We start from the raw sequence: 22,266 nt of genomic DNA on the forward strand, positions 1-22,266 counted from the left end.
ACGCAAGCAAAACTGAAAAATTTCGGGGGGGGGTTTGAATCCCCCAACCCCCCCCCCCCCCCCCCCCTTGGCTACGCCCCTGAAAGGACAGGACCAGGACAGGACAGGGAAGTGGAGTGCGCACCACTACTCCTGTCCCTTGTTAAGTTTCTCGTTTGTGCTTCACTCGGCGCATCTACATTGCTATGCCGTACCAACTAGCCCAAATTGAAGCTTTGCTGAACACATATACTCGCAATGGCGTGTATCGCAGCCTTTGTCAAACTGAGCATGTCGTACAGATATGTGACCTTTAAAGCGCGCGCGCACGCCCATTGAAAGCGGCCACAAAAAGTTCTCTGACCTTGAATATCTTGCCTTGCTGTATTTGTTCTCATGGATAAAATTGTCTCTCGAAAACTCGCCTTACAAAGGGCTTGGAGATTCTGTGAAAAAGGGCAACAAATAACACGGATAAAAAATTCAGCCTTATATGTATGGCTGGAATACATGAAAAATCGTGGTATTTAGAAAATAAACTGCATCTCCCTCGCGCTAAGTTCTTAAGAATTGACATTTTTAAAGAACGCTTGTGAAGAGATGTCATGCAGGTATGTGGAAATATTTATATTCATGGTGTGAAGGTATTAATCCATGGTCAGTTTGTTTAAATTGATATTTATTATAATCTACATCTTCTCATTTCTGCCATTAATGAAAGACATGGCATTTTACATGTAGTAAGCTACTAAAGCCACGACAATTATTGATTCCTCTTTCGTAGGAATCGTTCATAACAAGAAAGCGAAACGTGCCTCCACGGGGTTAGGTTCCCAGGTCGGGTAACTCTGTAAAGCTTTTCCGGAATTGCTTTCTGAGCTGCCCAGTTGACCTTTCATCGGCGTCACATCCGTGACAGAAATGACGTGCTTCGATTCTTGGGGAACCCCAGCAAGACACTATCCTGTTAAAAAGAGGGGAGCAGTAGGGAATTATCATATTCTACAAGCAGAAACATATGTGTGCACCATAAATCAGCCTAGCTGATAAAAGGCTGGATTACGTGAATGTAGCCCGTGTTTTGGATATCACGCAGAACAAGCATTCTGTGCAATTAGATGAGGCCATTGGGTCTCTGCTTGCAATTTCAGTGTAAAACCAGTGTAATTGGTTTCTCAGCAATGAAAACTTCATTTGGGAGTGAACGTTGTCTGTGCGTCAATCTCATAATTTTGCCCTGTAAGCATAGCTAAGAATTGCCCGCCAACTTGTCCAAGCGTTTACAATGCGTTTCTCTAAGCTAGCAAATAGGCACCATGACCTTACTAATACTGCCATTAGTAATGAGACCAGACATGTGTCGATATCTATAATAGAACGCGATACACCTGAAATCCTGCGTCCTGAACAATCAAGTTACCATGATACGAACGAGCCAATCGTTTTTCGACATGCATGGAACGCAGCAGTCTTGCTTAACATAACGGGAGTGTTACGTATGCTCACAACTCCTTGCTATATTTCTATATTTTCATCACTAAATCCCCTTCCCCCAGCGTAGGATAGAAAACCGGACGTGCTTTTCGTTGACCATCCAGCTTTTCCCTCCTCTTCCTCTTCCTGCTTCCTTGCATTTGTATGCTTTATGTGAACAGGTATGTTGGCGACAAGTGCGCTCTCTCTTCCGAATCCGTTTACAAGTACCGCGGTGCAGGGTAGCGCATCTTACGTGCGCCTAGCTAACTTGCCTAGCTTTGCTTTCTTCATTCTGCCTCTCTCAGTGCATACAAAAATGGTGAAAATTATATTCAGCTCCGTCATTTCTGTACGGAAGAGAGTGTGAAACATATGCCTCTAACACCTCGCCTCCATCGATATGCAACAATAGAGCGAATTTGGGCATGTTGGTGTAGCATAGTGAAACACACAGCGCAAAACAACAGCGGGGACACAAGAAAGTCAGCGCTGTGTGTGTTTCCTTCCTGTGTCCCCGTCGTAGTTTTGCGCTGTGTGTTTCGATATGCAGCAGCCGCGGCCGGCATTCAATCCCGTGACCTGCGGGTCAGCAGTCGAGCACTATAACCACTAGGCCACCGCGGCGGGACAAAAATATCCAGGATCGAGTGGGATTTGGACCCATGCCGAGTGCGTGGTAGTCGAGTATTCTACCACAGAGCCATGCCGGTGCTTAGCATTTCAGTATCCCCATCGTTAGTCGTGACGTCACCACGGACATCTTGTCATGTCAGCAATAAGAACCTGTTTGTCGGCTCGCAGGTACGCAGGCTCGCTCAAAACCGCCTCGTTGCTCTTCCTCCGCTCAAGGCGAAAAGGAGCTCTCGAAGAATTGGAGGGGTGAGCCAACGAACAAAGCGTAGCGAAGAAAACGGAGAAGCGGGCGTGCATTTTTCGACAGCTACTTGTAATCCATATGTCCAAACAATGTTTATCCTTGTCTGCGCCTAATTACACCACTGGACATGTACGATTTTGAGCTGTTACGCTATGTGTCTCCGGAGGTTCACTGCAAACAGAAGAAACATTGCTAAGGCCTTGGAACATTGACTAGCTTACGCCTTCTCTCAAGGTCGCCATGAGACAGAGCTTTGTACGGCACCGAATACAAGCACGCGAAACCGGCAGCTAATAGCCCAACCTCAGGAGGACGCAGTTCCTAATGAGGTTAGCATCGAGAGATTCGCAGCGTGAAGCCGAAGAACCGTCTTTCCTGGGAAAGCACTTTCGTCCCACTGCATGCGTTGACCCCTTCTTACCATTATGATATGCTGTCAGCCAGAACGGCATCTGTATGCTGTGTCCACACGCATACCTTTTTTCAGGCTTACTCTCTCGCCCCACCACAGTGAAGCGCGTTAGCTAACGCACAACAGCGGCTCTACACACAGCTACGTTTGCGGAAGAGCTCTAGTACATTGTAAGGCAACCGTGCCAGCTTGAGATTAGGAGGTGTTTTGACGAACACCTTGTCCTAGCTTTTACTTAGTAGCATGACGGTGACGAACAACCGCTTTGCGTTCCACCGAGGAAAAGCGAAATGTAAAATGCCAGCGTGGCACATTCGAAGCTTCATCATCAAAAGCTGAGTTTCGATGACGTGCGAAGGTGATCGTGAAATTTTGCCCGTGTACAGGCATTACAGCTCTCACTGCTGCTTTTTATCGCAGCTCGAATACTCAGGGAGATTTGTTTTAATACAGTGTGCCTGCTTTATTTCCTTCTATTTTCATTTCATCTATCTATTCCCTCCTTATGAAAGAGTAGGCAGGCGCTTTTACTATTTTTTTTTTTTGGTTGAACATGACTTGAGTGAACACCGATTATGATATGAAATTGTTTCTCTTAGTAGTAGAACTTTCGTAGTACTAAATCCCCAAAATACTTATTCCACGACATTGCAGATTAAACAACACATAATTGCGGGCTGGTTATTTATATACGAAAAAAAAATAAATTCCGTTAACATCGGTCTTTTTTAAAGAATTAGAATGAAATCTTTGCTATTACCGTAACGAAATTATAAAAAGTGAAGCATCCAACCTAGCGAGAACCTCTATTCATCCGCTAATAAAATAAACATTTCCCAACAAGGCCGCCGACAACTGAGGAAACAAAAAAATTATCCATCAATTTTACGAGACGCAAAACAGTTATCAAAAGTTAGACACGATAAGAAGATGTAGACATTATCCTCTTAAGAGCGGAAAGAATTTCACGCATTCATCTGAAAATAATATAAAAAGGACTAGACAATAGCAGGAGCAGGAAGCACAGATTAGAATAAGGCTACGCGAAAGCGAAAGTTTCTGGAGCCACTGCCAAACGCAAAAAGAAAGAAAGAAAGAAAGAAAGAAAGAAAGAAAGAAAGAAAGAAAGAAAGAAAGAAAGAAAGAAAGAAAGAAAGAAAGAAAGAAAGAAAGAAAGAAAGAAAGGAAGAAAGAAAGAAAGAAAGAGCGCGCTACTTTCTGAATCGATAGTGCGAAGACAATTTAAAATGACAAGGCCTATACGGAAAGGAATGTTTCGTGGGCTGCCAGTTTGGTGCTCCGTTAAATGTATCGCGCCACATAAATGCCTTGATTACTCTGAACGAAATGGTAAAGATGTCGCTAAAGCAGCGTCTGTCACACATTTAGATTGGAATTTTGTACAAGATGTAGCCGCGCACCATGTTAAAAAAGAATATACTTCTATTTTAGAAAATAACATCATAAGCATTCGAAAACAATATTCATTACAGTAAACTAATCAGCAAACGTGACCGAGAAACACGGAGCTTTGAGCAATTCTATAGTTAGTTATTTTCGCTTAATAAACTGAAAAAAAGGCAGCATTAGTACTCCTACTAGTTAAAAAACTGCATTACGAAGCCGGCAGATATGAATGGCCTATAAGTGAAGCCAGCGTACCTCGAACGCTCTTCTTCTAACTTCACTTTAACCAAGCTAAGGAATTAAGCTCGGACATGCGCCAGCCAATTTGAAACTCGTCCTCGATATACGTGTGGTATATTGAAAGGTTTCCTTACTAAACAGGAGCGTCAGCTACGAAAGGGATTTCTTTTAGCTCCTGTAGCACAAAAAAGAAGCATATAAAGCCAGCTACGACAATCCACTTAACCAGCAAGCATTTGACATGTTCGCACGCTCCTTATTATTCTGATTCCTCAACCAAGCCTCATTTCCTCAACACGAACACGTGTATTTAGCGTAGCTACGTGGTTTCATCGCAGGCGAACACGGCCTGGCTGTATTTCGATAAACCGGCTCAGCCATTGCCATGCTGCCCCATTGTTTCGTCTGCATATTATAGAGCAACACCCGACATATTGACACCAATGTGACTAAGCAATATTATCGTACCATCTGTGACGTAATTATGTGCATTACGTTGTCAGCAACGCACATCGATCATTGAAGCAAATAACTCGCCAAGATTTTCTCTACTGCTTGCTCGAGAATTAACACCGCTTCCTTGCGATGCCATATTCAGTCAGGCACCTGGTGTCAGGTGTTGATTCATTTATTTTTCTTTGTTTGGGGGGGGGGGGGGGGAGTTGAACGAGACATTGCAAGGGTGACGATAATAACTTTATTATTGTATTTCTACTTTCAATAATAATAGTAATAAACATAGCGCCAGAACCACAGCCACAGAAAGGAAACCTAAACGGGTTTCGATCAGGAGAGCGTCGATCCTATATTTGTGTCTATGTGTGCTCTTTGTGGTCGCATTTATTATTATTATTATTATTATTATTATTATTATTATTATTATTATTATTATTATTATTATTATTATTATTATTATTATTATTATTATTATTATTATTGAACATGTGCTGGCATGTGAACGCATGTCATGTGTCATTTCGTATTCATATTCTATGAAAAACTGAACGCATATTTGACATTGAGCGCGTAGAGAAGCATCCGCGTGTGTTGAAGCGACCGTATGCTGCGAGATCCGGGCTATCCGAGCATTTCGCTCAGCCGCTATTTTGTTTGGACAGCAAAGTAAATCTAAAAACGTTGAAGTAGCCTGTCTGCTGTTTGTCTCCGATGCTGTCTTCGCGAGGCTGCCTATTTTGCTGGCTACATGAGAATTGAAATGGGATTTAAGATGGCCACTGTCCGGTTAGCTGTGGTAACCGGACAGCGGCCATCTTAAATCCCATTTCAATTCTCATGTGTATTTAGCCGTCTACGGTGAGTATTGGAATTTGGAACACACCCTAAATTAGCCTCTAGCGTAAGCCTTTTATAGAGACAGCTATTTAGCACGGTCGTATGGTCGTATCGTGGTCATAGAGAAGGTTAAAAAAGAAGAGAGAGAGAGAGAGAAAGAAAAGTCAAACAGGTGTATGAGTTCCGCTTGCTTCCCCGCACTTGGATAATGGAACGAAGGTAGGAAAACAGGAAACTACAGCTGCAGAGAAAGAGCCATCAAGCTTGTAGTGTAAGTGATGAATGGTGTTCAAGCACGCGCTTTACTTTTGCGACGATATCTTACGTCGTTAGCAGTCAGCGATGACTTTTCTCATTAACTATGCTTTCGTGAGAATGTCTATTCGTATGCGCTTAGTATAGGTTTCCCAACAGAGCAAGAAAAAATTCGTAAATGCGCCATTAGAGATAAGATGATTAGATTTCTGTGGCCCTTGCGACACCATTACTTTACTGGCTCTTCAAAACGGGCCATTTCTAGGAGGTAGTATGGCCTATATATGCACTTAAAGTGAATTTATAAGAAACACTTCGTCTGTTTTTTACGTTCTTCTAAGGTTAGCTAGTTTCACTAGCGGTTTGTCAATGGTACGTACGCATTTATTCTAGGCATAATATAAATAATAATAAACAGTAAATCATTCAGAAATCTCTTAGTGGGTTTTTTTTTAATGTACGTTTGCCTTTCGTCTGTGTCTTCACCTGAAAACAAGGACAAACGTGTGACCTACAATTTTGCGGTCGAGAAAATGTGAGAATCAGTCAGAACTTTGCAAACGATGGAATATTTTTCTGCTAGAAGAGTTCAAAATTGCCCAGTGTGAGAATTCGTGGCATCTTCTCAAATGACACCGATCAACTAGTTTTCCTCCATTGGTCACCACCTTTGTTAGGATAATCCTTTGCCTCCTTTCCCATCTTCGGTCTCTGAAACTTCTCCCATGGGCTGTCGCTGATATCGGCGATCTTCAGCTGACGTGCGAATCTGCCTACGACTACGTCAAATGCATTTTCGGGTTTGTTGGTAATGATGCCGTCAACGCCAAGGCTGTAAAGAGGACAGAAAACTACCTGATTAGCATCGGTCACCAACACTTTCGTGCATAAGCCTCTGTGTTGGATGCGTTCATGACCGGTGTATGTTCACCATTAAGAAAACGCGTCTAGAGAAGTGTGACATTGACTAAGCTTCGCTAACAGCGAAGTTGTGAAGCACAATTTAGTGAACATTATCCATGTTACAAGGCCGGCGTGCTCTTTAGGAAAGGAAAAAGAAAAGAACGAGCCACTACGAAAGGCCTCTGGTGCCTGCGCGTTCTCTGTATTTCCAACGTATTCCCGCAGTCGAAGAAATTCTTCTTGTCTGTTGTCAGAATAAAAACAACCTGAAACGTAATCTTTTTTTCAACAGTAACTATTCTTGATTATTAAAATACGTTACTTTGTCCATACAGACTCATGCAGACTCATACAGACACCATACAGACTCATACAGACATACAGACATACAGACATAGACTCATACAGACACTCATAGAGACACCAGACATTAGATTATTTACGCGTTTTTCTATCGTACTTGGTTGGTTTAGCATTAGTGCGCGGCAGGTGAGATGACGCAGGTGGTATGAACAGGTAGGTGTGATGACGACAGGCACAGTGACAGCTTTCTCCGTTCTAGAACAGTTCGACCGCTTAAAATTTCTCGCTTTGCTTTACCAACAACCTTCATGACAGCGGGCATAGAGAAACAACGTAATGACAAAGTCAAGTCATCGTCTAGTCTTTGCAAAAATCTAACCCTTGATGGCCTAATACTGGCCCCAAGAGCTTGCACAACCTAAGCGCGAGCTTACTTTCTTTATTCTTTTATAGATAGGGACAGCGCATACTTGTTCACACATTCACGCCTCCTCACAGGGGCATCTTTTATAAGAAGCTAAGACTGAAAGAATTGCGCTTCCAAAGCCGACGTATGTGAGAGGATATTATATTGTACCCTACTGCGGGAATGGAAATTAAGTTTTCGAGCCCGTTGAGGCCTTTTTTTTACATATGTCGCAACTCGTGGTTATCATTTTGATTTCCTTTTATATTCTTCGTATCTTCTCTGTATAATCACCGTCCGTTTTTATCCTGCTTTTTCTTCTCCTGTTTTACCCAGCATAAAGCAGCTGGCTAAATAAACTTGCCGCGCACTAATATTCGTACTTCTGATATCGTTATTCCTACTGAGCTAAAGTCGTAGCAGTTGCAAGCTCTCACCTGATAGCTTTCGCAATGTTTTCAGGTAGATCGACAGTCCAGTAGTACACCTTATCGATGTAGCCGCCGGGTGTATCGCGTTCCTGAATTGCCTCCTTCAATCTGTTATGCGGTATAAGAAATCGGAAGCAATTCATGAGACCGTCACCTTGCCAACGGTGATGAGTGATGCCCATTTTTTCGTACATACGCCTGATGTCGTGTAGTGGAGCGTTCATGCCCACGTCAAAACCTGCGCATGAAATGTTTATGTGGTTTTAGAATGTCATGCGTAAAGTGCATCGCGCACGGGAAACGACGGACGAAAGAGAAGAAGCACACAGGACTAGCGCTGACTCTCCAGTGAAATTTTGTTGGAAAAGAAACAAAATGAATATCTAGAATTATCATAACCATGTCGGCAAAACAACAACACCGGAATAAATAAATAAAAATACAAAAAAGTGCGAGTTGTCCAGTCGGACAACTCGCACAAATTTAGACACATGCTTCACCCCTCATCTTGCAGCCCGTGCACCAGTGCCTAGGTGTTGTTGAATGTGACGGGGGAATTGTGTTTCAAATACCATTGTCTTGTGGCAAAACTTACATTGGGCATAGCGGAAGGTGCATCCACATCAGATTAAAAAAGCACAAACATTCACTCGCTGAAGACTGACCATCTACCCTCGCTGACCATTGTCATGAGTGCGGTTGTTCCGCCCATTTTGACGACACAATGATTCTAACGCATCACAGACAGCAGGTCGCCAGAGAAATCTTCGAAGCTTTCCACATCAGAAGGAAAGGAAGTCGTGTGTGAAAGAAGTCGTGTGTCAGCAGGCCGTTGATCACCTTGAGTGACATTGAATTTGACTATCTGACTAACACTTGTAAAAAATGATTGTGTCGAAAGTGCGAGTTGTCCAGTCCTTCTCTGAATTTTTGCTTATTTATTATTCTTTTATTTGTTTTCGGTGTGGTTGTTTTGCCGACATGGTTGTGATAATTCTAGATATTTATATAGTTTCCTTTCTAATAAAATTTCAGTTGAGAGTTAGCGCTAGTTCTGTTTGCTTCTTCTCTTTCTTCCGTCGTTTCCCGTGCTCACTGCAATTCACGCATGATGACGATGCACCAACTCGCTCAAGTTTCTGTATTATTGCGGTTTTAGAATAGCTGCTACCCCATACACGCAATGCGGTGTTACTTGTAGTTCTAAGTAAAACATCGCTGTGGGGGTTTTCTTTATTACTCGGAGCACTGCCGGAGCTACCACATGGATAAACTATAGGTGGAATTGAAGCCACATATTGCGCGTCACATTGATTTTATTTACAGCGTATCCCATTTTCGCTTCCCAAGGTACTGTTAATGTTGTCTTTTCAAGAGATCAAATTTCGTGAAACCGAATTTCACGAATTTTTGGATACCAAATTACTCTGAAGCAATACAATGTTCCGGCTGATATGTGATATAGCGCAAAAAAAATCTGGCGGAGCTTCCACTATGCTGCACAAGGCTTGAAACAGCGAAACTGGACGATTCTGAAGACTAATCTGATTGCTTCTAGGTTGTTTGCAAGCCTCAGCTTAGCGATGAAGGTTGTTTCTAGGTTGCTTCTAGGTCGTAGCTATAGGCTTTAGCTAGGTGATGTTAGGTTGTTTCTATGTTGATTCTCAGTGCAGAGGGGTTCGAGTTAAAGCACATGCAGTCACAGACACAACACGGATGTCCAAACTCCAGAGACCGAACGTCACACGGAAACCAAACGCTCGCGCCTCTCAGATCTACGGGCACGTCGTTGGCATAGGCCTTGCATCGCTTCGGGGTCTTGTCGTAGCCGCCGTTGCCTTTCCCTTTCGCTAGTATTCTCTCCTTGCACGTATCCGGGGTCTTCGGCTCGCCGCCGTCGCTTCGCATTCATTTATTGGGCTAACTGCTGCCTTATTCATTTTTAGTGCGCCAGTGGTGAGTAGTGGGACATACCCAGTTTCTGCGGTGCATACCCATTTTTCATGATGATAGCTTTTTGGTACTGGAGTGAACAAGGAACGATTCGCTAAACAGCTTACCTGTTAAATGAAGTGTAATTTTAGAGAAATTTTTCCTGCGCCTGATGTATTATCTTGTATTCTTCAAAAATGTTTAAAAATGTGTGCCTAGTTAAACGTATACCTCAGCTGGTTAGTTCAGCTTAACGAAGCATAGACAAGAACGAATAGACGACATCGACCATTCTATGCAATGTTTAGCGAAGTTTTTGTATTAAGTAAGCGAAATATTTGTATAAATACAAAATAAATACAAAAACTGCTGAATGACCTCCACGTTTGATTGTTTGGTTTTTGTTTTTGTGTTTAATTTTGTCCTTTAGAAACTTAACACGAAAAGCTCTTGACTTACCTATTTTTTTCTGAAGATGAAGATATTTATCCTGACTCAGATACTTAATGGCACCTTTCAGGACATCTTGGTCATTAATGTAGCCGATGGAAATTAGTACATTCATGGTTCGATTCTGAGTCACTACATGGAAGGAGGACAAAGAAAAGGACAAGTCGAAATGAGACGAGTCATTCTACTCTGAGAGAAAGAGAAATGAAAAAAAGGAAACGCAGGAAGGACTGCAAAACGTGATGCAGGCTAACTACCCTGCAGAAGTAAGGCTGTTAAAAGATAAAAAAGGAAGAATACAATATAGATCAATGCAGTAGCATAACAGTTCAAGACAGTAGCATTTGGGGAAAGAGTATCCTCATACAGAGACAAAGGTAAAGGAAAGACAGGGAGGTTAACCAGAGGAAGTCTCCGGTTTTCTACCTGGGAAGGGGCGTAAAAGAATGAAATAGAAGAAGAATAGGCGCATTCATTTCTACGAGCTCTATATGATATAGCTCACTTGTTGTGCAGCGTTTCACTGTAGGACCAAACTATATTAGATGACGTCTTCTTGGGGCAACCTGATAATTACTGCATTTAAAGCATATTGTGTATTTTTCTTGTAGGAACCCGGTTGTTACCTTGAAGCTCTGTTCCACTCCTTGCCGGTTAGGCATTTTGTCATACGTTTCTCAAGTTAAATTAATCCGGAAAGAAGATGACTCGAAGGTCGCAGGTTCGATCCCTGCCGGCGGCAATTTATCTTTTCATCCACCTTACTTTCTTCACATTTATATCCTAATTACTACAAATAACATCCCCTATCCTCCTGAGTCGTGGGTTAAAGTTAGGTGCAGGACTTTTTTCAGAAAGTTCAGTATAGCTCGAATAGACCACGTAGGCAAAAACTGTTAAAGCTTAGCTTAGTAAAAGTAGGGGTTTGTATGTGGTGCAATGTCGAATATATTGGACCTCAGGCCTTGACTTGGTCCTGTTGTTTAATATATTGGATATCAGGACCAAATAACGTGGCGAAAATAACGTACTTAAAAGGTACTTTAAATATGATAAGGTACTTATAAATGATAAGCAAGCAAACAAACTTCATAAATGCAAGAAAAAATACGTAGTTTGACGAGTGCGGCCGTAGAACATGCCACTGCTGACCACTGCAATTTTGCACTAGTATTCCAGGCGCGCCGCTGCATTGATTTTGCCCACACTTGACACAGGACTCTAATAGACGTTGAAAAAACTAAAAAAAATAGTTTTCAACGGCAAACAGTGGGTGTTGGGGTTGGAGCAGACGACAACGAGTTGTTCAATATATTGGATAATTCTCCATAGCCGGGACTCAAGAGGCTATACTTTCCTTGGTGCTATTGTCTGTTAGTTCTCATTAATATCAAGTTAATCCGGAGTTTCAAGTGCGGCGTGCTTCATAAAGGCGTTGCAGTTGTCGCACTTAAAGCTCGATAATGTATTTATTTATTTAAATCTCATACGATTACTGATAGCTGAATTTCTGCACTATAGAGCAAACGACAAACGCGACAAGGCGAAAGGCGAAACTCACCGTCATTCCAAAGATACGTTACGAGGCTCTCAGCGAGTGTTCGTCCGGCCGTCAACTTATACTCGGCGGGAACCTTGGAGGTCTTCAAGTCGAGGAATAGAAGTATCATCTTCCCGGCGTAGCGTGAGCTTGCTGCGCGTTTAGGAGGAAGGAGAAGGAGAGAAAGGAAAGGCAGGGATGTTAACCAGTCTAGAAGGATCGGTATGCTACCCTGCACTGGGGGAAGGGATGGGGGAGATATACAGAGAGAGAGAGAGAGAGAGAGAGAGAGAGAGCACGCACGCACAAAAAGTCACACACATCTCACGGTCATCATAACGACGTTAGTCTATAACCGACGGTGCAGGTCTGATGCCTTCAAGAAGTTGAGCACTGCCTTCGTCGCCTTCACCCGCGATGACCTATCAGGACGACATTCCAGAATGGTTCCTGCCGTCATCGGTCTAAACGCGAGACACTACAGCCCATCTTCTGCGACTGTCCTCGCTACAATTCGCAGAGCAAATCCCTCGCAGTCGCTCTTGCTCGCGTTTAGAAATGGTAAGTTTCTTCCAATCTCCCCATACGCTTTATGTACTTAATAATTAAACTACAGAGTCTGTCCAGAATAAAGTTTCCCGATTTATAACAAGAAATTACGTCATTCAAGCATTGCGAATAATAAATTATCGCGGAACCTCCAATCACACGAGAAAAAAAGCACGGCTGGCACTGTTATCTCACTTTCCTAAGCTTTATCGCAATTCACTTTTTCACAAGCGCTACAGCATTGGTGAGCTCTATAGTACTCGGCTGCATGGTTCTGAAAGTAACTGCGCATTTTTAGCACGCACACTCAATATATTGACAGGGATCAGAAGACGGTTGATACCTTTGTACGTGGTGTGTCCATCGATTCAACGCTCAGTTAGCGTTGAATCGAGAAGGTCGCCGCGTTTTCTTACGCCAACGTTTTCTTGACTTATGTGATGTCGCATGTTGGAGAAATTAGCTGCAAGCCTTACTTTGTCTAAAATTCCACCGGGGGCGTAGCCAGAAAATTCTTTCACAGGGGGGAGGGGGTTTCACCACCATGTATGTATGTATGTATGTATGTATGTATGTATGTATGTATGTATGTATGTATGTATGTATGTATGTATGTATGTATGTATGTATGTATGTATGTATGTTTTACGTGTATATATGCATATGTAAATTTTAAAAATATTGTTGGGGGAAAAATATCCCCCTAAACATGTAATTTTAAAAGAGGCCCACTTTCCTACTCACGGTGAGCGGTGATTTCACGGATGTGCGTTAGGAACTTTTTGATGCTTGTTCGCTTGCCGCAGACCCTAAAACACTCGCAAGGAAACAACTCGTGATGTGTTCCCAGCACGGTGCCGTTCCTCGCAAACTCAATGTCGACTTCAACGGAATTGGCGCCTTCTCCTAAGAATTGATCAACTTCAGCAATAGTGTTGGCCATGTGCCCGATGATGAAGAATGGCCGTCGCCCGTGTCCACTTTTCGACGCCTGTAATAGAGAGAGACATTGAATTGAATCCTGCCTATCAGACTGGGCCGGAGTCTATGACGTCATCGAAACGCTAAATAATATAGTGAACATTTATTAGGGCAACTTGCTTTGCTAAAAGTAATAGATTTTTGGGCTAGTTGGTTAGATGCAATTGAAGGGGTATCGGCTCTCCACAACACTGACATGGTTTGTCTTCCTTGTGCGTGTCCTCTAGCGCCATGACCCCTTAAATTCCTTTGCTATCCGGATCTCTCACTTGTTAAAGGACGTGAACCGAGCACAGATAGGTAAGTTAGTAGGTTCTGTACATACCCAGGCAGCAATGTCGGAAGAACAAAGGGCACAAAAACATGTACGACTCGATGGACACTGAAATATAATCATCACAATGATGATTCCAGTCATCACCACCGTCAACTTATTTTATGTGCACTGCAGGAGAAAGGCTTCTCCCAACGATGTCCAATCCCCTCTGTCCTAGCTGTGCGAGCTGATTCCATTTTATTCCTCTGAATTTTGTAATTTCTTCGCCCCGTGCAATCCTGCACCATCATGGGCCGCGCTTTCCATCTCTTGGAATTCGTATCATCGCCCTATAAAAACGGGGTGAAGATTCTTCCGGACCAAATAAAATTTGCTACCTACCTTTCTACCTGCCTAACATAAACTAGGATATCGGCTACACCTTTTTGTCCTCTGATCCACTCAGCTGCCTTCCTATCATTATTCGTTCAATCGCGCGCCGTGTGGTGCTTTACTTCGTCTACAGTTTCTTGTTATTCTCCAAGTTTGTGGCCAAAATCTTAGAACTGGTAAATTGCAATGGGTGTACACTTTCCGCTTTAATGAGTGCGGTAGTTCTTCCGTTGTTGTATTAACACACCGAGTTCATTTTTGTCGAACTAACATGACATGTTTGGACGCGGCAGATACGAGCGAGCCGACCGTAGAAGAAAAAGAGTACGAGCGGTCGCTCGCGCTCTGTCGGAATTTGGCGCCCATTCGGGAAGGACCCCGCCCCTGCGGCCATGGACACCGAGCCGACCCGGTGGTGAGCGATCACAACTGGTGCAGGTGGCCTCATCGTCTTTGGACCAGATCACGGCCCTTCTCGCGCCCTTGACGACTGTCGCCACGCGCGGAGACCACGAGCGCTCGTGTCCACGGCACTGACGACGGTGACGTTGGACGTCCCAACGTTTACTGGATAAGACGCGCGGAAATCGGTTGTCTATTTCATCCATGAACTTCCCACTTTCAGAACCTCTTCCGGCATCACAGACCACGATGTACACGAGCGAGTCCTGCCTGTTGCCCTACGAGGTACAGCAGCGAAATGGCTTCTTCTCCAGCCTCGCTTCCTGTCTGGGGACCAATTGTCACGGCCTTCAGGTCGGAGTTTCTACCCGCGGACTATGTCTACTGGGACTGTGGCATTTGGGCGCAGCGCTACGCCCCGCCACCACCTGCCGACGTTGCTATCAACCCAGCCTGGGCCTCCACGACTACTTCGGCTGCACGGCTCTACATCTACCTCGATCTCTTCACCACCCACGGTATCCCGTTCGCGAACGACATGGGTCCCGACGACGTTGCCGCAAGGTATTCTCCGCCTGAAGCGAAGGAGCAGCATGCCGGGGCTACGTCGAGGAAAGCGAGGACCGCGCAGACGACACGGCGGGATCATGCGACGAGGTGTCACTGTATGTCGACGAGCTGTATGGTGACGAGGTGGCCCTGGAGAACGTGAGCGGCAAGGAATACGCTGAGGTGGGCACTAAGATTTTCAGGGAAAAGGCCAACGAGTCGCTTGACGGCCAAGAAGCCGATGAGTCTCAGCATTGCGAAGTGGAGGCTGGGATGTCGCAGGATTGTTAAAGAAGGCGGGAATCCTCGGGATCACGATGTGGAGGTAGCAGATGTCGCTGAGGATGGAGAGGAGGAGAACTCAGCAGGTGAAGATGGTGTGAAAAGAGGCGGCATTGTCAACTGGGAAGGAGCCGACCACGCAGAGGAAAACGACGAGGAGGACGGTGAGGTGGCAGAAGCCGTGGACGCCAGGTCGGACAAGATATCGCTTCTATGGAAGGGTCCCCGAGACGGGCTATTTGACGTCCGGCAGCCAAACAAGCAGCCCGCTCTGCTGTTACGGGAGGGCGCAAACAGCAGAGCTCCACGGCTGCTCAGACGGCAGCGTCTACGGCAGAAGGCCACCGCCGGTCGAGCTGCTCGCCACACGCGTTAAGTACGGCCGCCGGACGTCGAGACAGGTGAACCACAAGCAAAGCGATGGTGCCGAAAAAGAGGAGGAAGATATGGAGTACCGCATTAAGTTGTCAAGTATTACGAGGAGGCTGACGGAAATTACCCAGAGGGCTTGTGGGACGAGGAGATAGAGTGCGCGAACGCAGACAATGTCAGTGGTCCGTAACGACGTAGATAATGCCGAAGGTGCCGAGGATGGGAGACATCCAGCGCAGGAGTACCGTGCCGGGGAGGAAAGCGAGAACGAGTCCAACCGTGGTGACGGCACATGCAAGCAGCGAGGAGCTGCTGTTCGCGGAGGACGGTGTGCGGGGACGAAGCGAGGGAGGACGACGAGGACGAAGCGAGGGAGGACGTGGTGACGCCCAGGTGGAGAGACCACAAGCGGACTGCTGCACACTGCAAGGTGTCTGCCACCGAGGAGCACCCCGAGCGCAGCGCCCGGAGCATGCGCGGTAGCCGCGCTGCGCCTGCTGCACCAGCTGTCGAGTCGAAACATAAGGAATGGTGGACATACTGTACCGGTGCATGGTTGTGTACGCTACGTGTGGTCCGCCGTGGCCAAGGGTAATGGCTACCGCGTCCTCCTCCCCAATTTCACCAGATTGGAGGCTGCAGAATGAGCGCGGCGGCCGCGAGCGAGCGGACCGTAGAAGAAAAGGACGACTGGTCACTCGCGCTCGCGGCTCGCGCTCAGCAGCCGCCGGCAGGCATTCACGGCCGAGGCTTGGAAGAGTAAATACGTGTTCCTTGATGTCTCGGCCTCGTCTCTGAGGGGCTAGGGGCCAGCTGCCGCCCAGAACCGTACAATGTGCAGAATACTGGTAATACTGTTATATATGATAACAGAATACTGTTGTCATATATATGATAACAAAGAAACGTTAGGGAAAGATATGTTATAGCATCTCTATAGGCTGTCATCATCCATTGCAGCAGGCGCTCACTTTTACAGCGAAAGCTGTTATGAGATCATTTCACCGGCCGTTTCTGGAGCCGTAGTTGTCCGCCGCCGCCGCCGCCGCCGGTGTCCGTAACCAGTATCGCTCGAAATAAGATAAAACGAAATAAGAAAAAAATTCCAGGATGGAACGAGGTTCGAACCTGGGCCCTCTGCGTTGGAGCCCAGTATTCAACCTCTGAGCCATGCCGGTGCTTGAAACAGCTTGGCAAAAAGGTCCTATACAGGCTTCATGTCGGGAAGGAACCACATTAGCATATGCAACATAGCGTGGTAGAAGAGTAAAATAAGCACGAAGCGTCGAACAACGCGAATTCTGTCACCAGGCGTCACACAATGCGAATTTCGCAACGAGTAGGTTGTTGAATGCTTCCAACCCATTACAAAGGGCTCTGCCATAATTCTTCATCCTCATCAGGCACAGCATCCACAAAGTGCGCATAATGCCTTACATGCGTTAAGCAGGTACCATGGCTCTCCGTAGAATGACGAAAAATGGCACAGTGCCTGCTGGCCTACTTCTCAAAAATTACAATGATAGCGCGGATAGGAGATAGCGTAGCGTAGTTTATAGCGTAGTGTGTTCCTCGCAAGTGCACTTGTATTGGTTGCCAAGGAAGCCCATAAGGGCATGATTCATTTCCTCGGGGTCTCAGTAAAGTTCTTCGCCACCCACCCCCCGTCTCTCTCCCACGTCAACGTCGTCAACGTATGTTATACAGCATGACGAGAGAGGGAAATAGCGACCGGGCGTCACCCAATGCAAATTACATAACTGGTGGGCCGTTTCAAACTTCCAACCCATTACAAAGGGTTGATCCATAATTATTCATCGTCATCAGTCGTCGCGTCAGCAAAGTGCACATAATGTCTTACAGACGTGTAGCTGGTGCCTTGCTTCTCCGCAGAATGACGAATAATGGCTTAGTACGTGCTTGCCAACTTCACAAAAATTGTGATTTATGGCGCAGTGGGTACCTTTCTAGTGTACTTGTATTGTAGCCCCAAGAGAGCTTACAACGGGCTCTAGAAACGCCGCTCTTCCAGCTTTCGCTGTGACTGTGCTGCGGTTTCAGCGCAGGCCTGGCGTTTTTTTAGGAAGAACGAAAGTACATGTGCAAGCAGAAATACTTTCTCGCTCTCCAATTGAAAAAATTATCTGAGTGTGTATTTTTGATATAATACATCAGAACCACTGCAACCCCAGTTTCAGCTCGCTTATTAATGTCGCATGGCTCGCCCGTAATTCTGCATGAAGTTTATTCTCTCTAGTGTTGACGACATTCAAAGATGCGGTTGGGTATTTCGCTCCACTTACCACTCTAACAAGGAGACTCGTGAAAAGAAGAGAAGTTGCGAGTAATCTCCTGAATCTCATGATGTTTCACACCTGCAAGATGGGTTAGAAGGTGCACTGTACATTCTTCTATATTTTTCAGCTCTAGCCTTAGTTAACGCCTGCAACAGAATATCGTCAACTTTGTTTACTTCTCAGTGCCTCAAAGGATTGCTAATATCGGCGATAAATGTAGTTCTTATGACGTAAAACTATCCCAGTATTTCGTGTGCTCACTCTACCCTCACTGACTCATCCAAACATTTCCTGCGCCACACAAAAATTCCGGGCTGCGAAAAATTCTCCTGTCTGTCGCACGACGTCTCAAAGCCTTCAAAACCAAGAAAGTCCAAGTTACGCGTACGCAATAAACAGAACTGCCATAATCACAAACAAAACAGAACTTCCCCCCTGAATAGCAGTAAAATGCTCCGTTATGAAAGAAATAGACGACTGCCTGCTGATTGATCTGTGCTGGCTACTCGCAGCTGCCGGCGTGTATGGATTTAGTTGCCTATAAAAGATATTTTGCATGGCAGCAGTACAATGCTGTCGAAGCGCTTCTGTCCGTATACGACACGGCTTTGCCAGCTTTTCGTAAGTCGAAATCCGTAATAAGCTATAGCGTGATCGCCAATGAGAAACTGCATGATAAGCAAGCGGAAGCGGACCAATTAGACTCCTTCAATACTCCTACATTTCTTTCCTTGGCAATCTGATATCTTACAAGAACTGAGATCTGGCAGAGTTCGTTTTTTCGCTACCATCTCAAGTATGCAATCTGATATATCGGTCCGCCGGCTCAGTCCAACTTGACCTATCTCCCCTTGTGCGAGTTCTTCATCAGCCGCGTAGGCACAGGAAATCTATTACATAAGGGAATGTTTTTTTTTAACCCAAACAAAACAGACACCCTGAAACACTGAGATAACTTATCGGCCACTTCATAAAAAGTTAAGAGCTGCCGCCCATGTTCGCGCGACGACAACATAAAACTTGCGCTATGAGATCGGGATAGAGATAACAGAATGTTTTCACCTTAGAGCGCCCTCGATTGCGATTGTCGTGATCCAGGGAAGAACAGTGAGGGCTAATAATAATATCTGGGGTTTAACGTCCCAAAACCACGAATGATTATGAGGGACGCCGTAGTAGAGGGCTCCGGAAATTTCCACCACGTGGGGTCCTTTAACGTGCACCTAAATCTAAGTACACGGGCCTCAAACGTTTTCACCTCCATCGAAAATACAAACAGTGATGCCAATCGATTAAGAATTATAACGTTATGGTACCGATTCTGCGGCTTTTTGTGTTTTGGGTGACATTCATAAAGTGTACCGTGTTACACTGGCGTCTGTATGAGTAGACACTAGCTGAAGTATTTAATTCGTGCTTTTTTTGTGTGTTCGTTGTCTGTTACTGCGCTTGTGTCCGCATCAGCCTTCACTATTGGCTGGGCCTATCGCTCGATGCGACGGCTAACAAACTTAGCGTTGATTGGCGTTAGATAGTGACGTCAACGTCCACAAATTACGGCAGTACATTTCCCTTGCGGCGAAAATATTTGGCACCTCGTAAGCTGCCCTTGTCGACTGGTCTGAAAACAGCTATCACTCTGGCGTGAAACGACCCGAACTCAGGCGCACGCGCTCAGAACGGCCGCTGATCTGAGCTAGCCCGACTTTCCCGAAGGAACATGATACCTTGACGGGTTGAATGTCGTTCTGCGTTGGGGCGCCCCACTTTTAATTATCCAATTGCGAGAACCTGCGTTCCTGAAACATTAACAGCTGGACAACGCCACAGTGTAAATAAAAATCTTGCTTTATATATATTCAGATAAACAAATTTAGCAAATACACGTCCGTTATCTCCTTCGTTCTTTTTATCGTTTGCATTTACTCTCCGGTTTCCTCCACATTTTCTTTTCTGGGGGCACAAGGTCATTTCAGAGCAGCCATTCGTGTCCGGAAAACTGAAATGAGAGATTTACAAATGTCGAAAACGCAGGTAGATTAACCGTAATTTAAACTTCTGGTTTGCTACACAACACCACGAGGAAGGCAAAGGGGAAACGAAAGCTGGAAAGAAGAGCGTAGACAAAAAAACGGACGTGCGAAAAAAAAAAAATTTAGAACTTATGGAATACTGAAAGTTGTAGTGCCCAAGTACTCCTTACCGTGACTGTGCTTGTATCTAACAGAGCGCAACATAATAGAGAAGTGGTCGAGCAAGTCATGGTTATTTTTTCTCGACGAATATGGCAGTTTTCTTCCCATCTGCTCGCACGCAGCCGTTCTCTAGAAAAGGCCTCATGCCTTAAAGACAATGACAGATATACGTTTCCCGTTTCACTACGCAGATATAGTTATGCGTCTCGGAATGGCGTGTTTCAAAGCCTTTGTCAAACTATGTCGCCCAGATGTGCGCATGAGCGTGCGCACTCTTCCTTTAAAGTGGCCACAGAAAGGTCTCTAATTTGGAATACCTGATCTCTATATGCGCTATTGTATTGTAATACAACTTTGACTTTCGAAAACTTGCCTTACAACGCACTGGGAGAATCTGTGAAAAGACAATAAATAATACGGATAGCAAATTTTCAAAAGAAGATTTGCCGGACACATACGGGCGGAATACATCAAAATCACGGTATTCAGAAAATAAACTGCATCTCTATCTCGTTAATTTCCTAATAATTAGCATTTCTAAAGACATCTTGCGGAGAGAAGTCCTGCAGGTATGCGAAAATGTCTAACTGTCACGGTGTTAAGGCAACCCGCCGCGATGATCTGGTAGTTATGGTGCTCGACTGCTGTCTCGAAGGTTGCGGGATCAAATGCGGGCCGCGGCAGCTGCATTTTCGACGGAGGCAAAATGCTTGAGTTCCATGTGCTTAGATTTAGGCGCATGTTAAAGAGCCCAAGGTGTGCGAAATTTCCGGAGTCCTCCACTAAGGCGTCTCTCATAATAATTACCTGGCTTTGAAACGAAAAACCTTAACGATTATTATTAGTCGATGTCAAGGTATTATTTGATGGATAATTTGTTTCTTAAAGTTTGTTATATTCTTACCTGCATCTTGCAACTTCTACTATTACTGAGATACTGGGCATTTTATATGTAGTAATCTACTAACGGTATAATAAACTGTTGCTTCCTTTTTCATAGGGATCGTCAAGAACACGAAAATGAGACGTGCATCCATACGGCTTGTTTCCCGAGTCAGGTAATTCTGTGAAGTTTTTTTTTTAAATTTCTTTCTGGGCTGCCCACGTGACATTTCATTGGCATCACCTCCGGGACGGAAATGGCATGGTTCAGTTCTTCGTGGATCCCGGCATAATACAATCTCTTGTTAATAGAGGACAGCTGGTGTGCTATGCAAGATGACCCGAGTTTGGCGAAACTCGGAATATCTTCGAGCTCTGCCGACGCCACCTTTTGAACTAACTAATAGTAGGAATAGGTCAAATCCAGTCCTCCGCACGCGCCACCTTCCATTGGTTACGATGGAACGTGGCGTCGCTTGAAGGGCGCTTGACGACGTTGGGATTGTGTCCTCAAACCAGAGGCATCTTCTTTCATTTGTTTGCCGTTCCACTGAGTGCAGAAGTGCACCCATGCGACAAAAGAGTCAGAAAATCGTACTACTGATATTTTTCGGAGGAACGAAATGCTTAAATTCATTTTCAATCATTTAATGCCTGCACTGAATAATCTTTAGTATAATTAGGGCCGTGGCCTCCGCCATTAGCTCCGGTCGAGTGCCTTTGAACAGCGTGCGTTGCACAGCCGCTACGTCCAGCCAACGTCGCACTGCCAAAGCACCGACAATTTTTACAGCGGTCTTTTCGTTAGGCCGTGGGGAGTCACCACAAAACAATCATCACAATCGGCCTCTACCTTCTAGCGCTTTGCTCGGCCGGTGCGCGCTCTCTTCATCCTCTTCTTCTACTGGGGCCTTCTCAAAAACAACGCGTTTGAACCCAAGTTGACGTGTCAGTCAGTTTGACAGGAGCCCACTGCAAGGATCGGGGCACCCACCGCGTTTGTTTTCGCCGAGGCGCGGTACTCACTCCGCAACGCCACCGCGCACAATTCAGCTCATAGCTTAACTGCACAGACGATGCACATATGCATGAAGAACTAAAGGTTCTTTCATCACGCCGCTACGATGCATCGCATTCAATTTCACCACACTCATGACGTATCACTCACAGCCGCGTTGTCGCCACGAAGCAAGCGCACTGCAGA

At 45.2% G+C, this 22,266-nt stretch overlaps 1 protein-coding gene across 2 annotated transcripts; it reads right to left on the bottom strand.

The window, feature by feature from the left end:
* Window positions 1-667: 667 nt before the first annotated feature.
* On the bottom strand, window positions 668-20,304 carry LOC119393557 (dermonecrotic toxin SPH). 2 transcript variants are annotated; one of them, XM_037660651.2, is made up of 8 exons: window positions 20,189-20,304; window positions 17,992-18,063; window positions 13,198-13,444; window positions 11,926-12,057; window positions 10,374-10,496; window positions 7,989-8,220; window positions 6,608-6,771; window positions 668-943 (listed from the first exon to the last, which is right to left on the bottom strand). In XM_037660651.2, exons 2-8 carry the CDS (start codon window positions 18,049-18,051, stop codon window positions 939-941), a joined length of 963 nt encoding a protein of 320 aa, XP_037516579.1. In that variant the 5' UTR covers window positions 18,052-18,063; window positions 20,189-20,304; the 3' UTR covers window positions 668-938. The 2 variants fall into 2 exon arrangements, with proteins under 2 accessions (XP_037516579.1, XP_037516577.1); XM_037660649.2 differs by lacking the exon at window positions 668-943 and having other exon boundaries at window positions 6,325-6,771.
* Window positions 20,305-22,266: the final 1,962 nt, after the last annotated feature.

Source organism: Rhipicephalus sanguineus, chromosome 5 (genome assembly GCF_013339695.2).
Source record: "Rhipicephalus sanguineus isolate Rsan-2018 chromosome 5, BIME_Rsan_1.4, whole genome shotgun sequence".
NCBI classification, from domain to species: Eukaryota; Metazoa; Arthropoda; class Arachnida; order Ixodida; family Ixodidae; genus Rhipicephalus; species Rhipicephalus sanguineus.

What these genes read in the sequence shown, in the direction of transcription:
- LOC119393557 (XM_037660649.2), bottom strand. Translation starts at nt 18,051, where the DNA reads ATGAGATTCAGGAGATTACTCGCAACTTCTCTTCTTTTCACGAGTCTC. An exon ending in CCGTGAAATCACCGCTCACC is followed by an intron (nt 12,058 to 13,197) that starts GTGAGTAGGAAA and finishes CTAAACGCGCAG; the next exon opens with CAAGCTCACGCTACGCCGGG. An exon ending in TCATCTTCAGAAAAAAATAG is followed by an intron (nt 8,221 to 10,373) that starts GTAAGTCAAGAG and finishes TTTCATGCGCAG; the next exon opens with GTTTTGACGTGGGCATGAAC.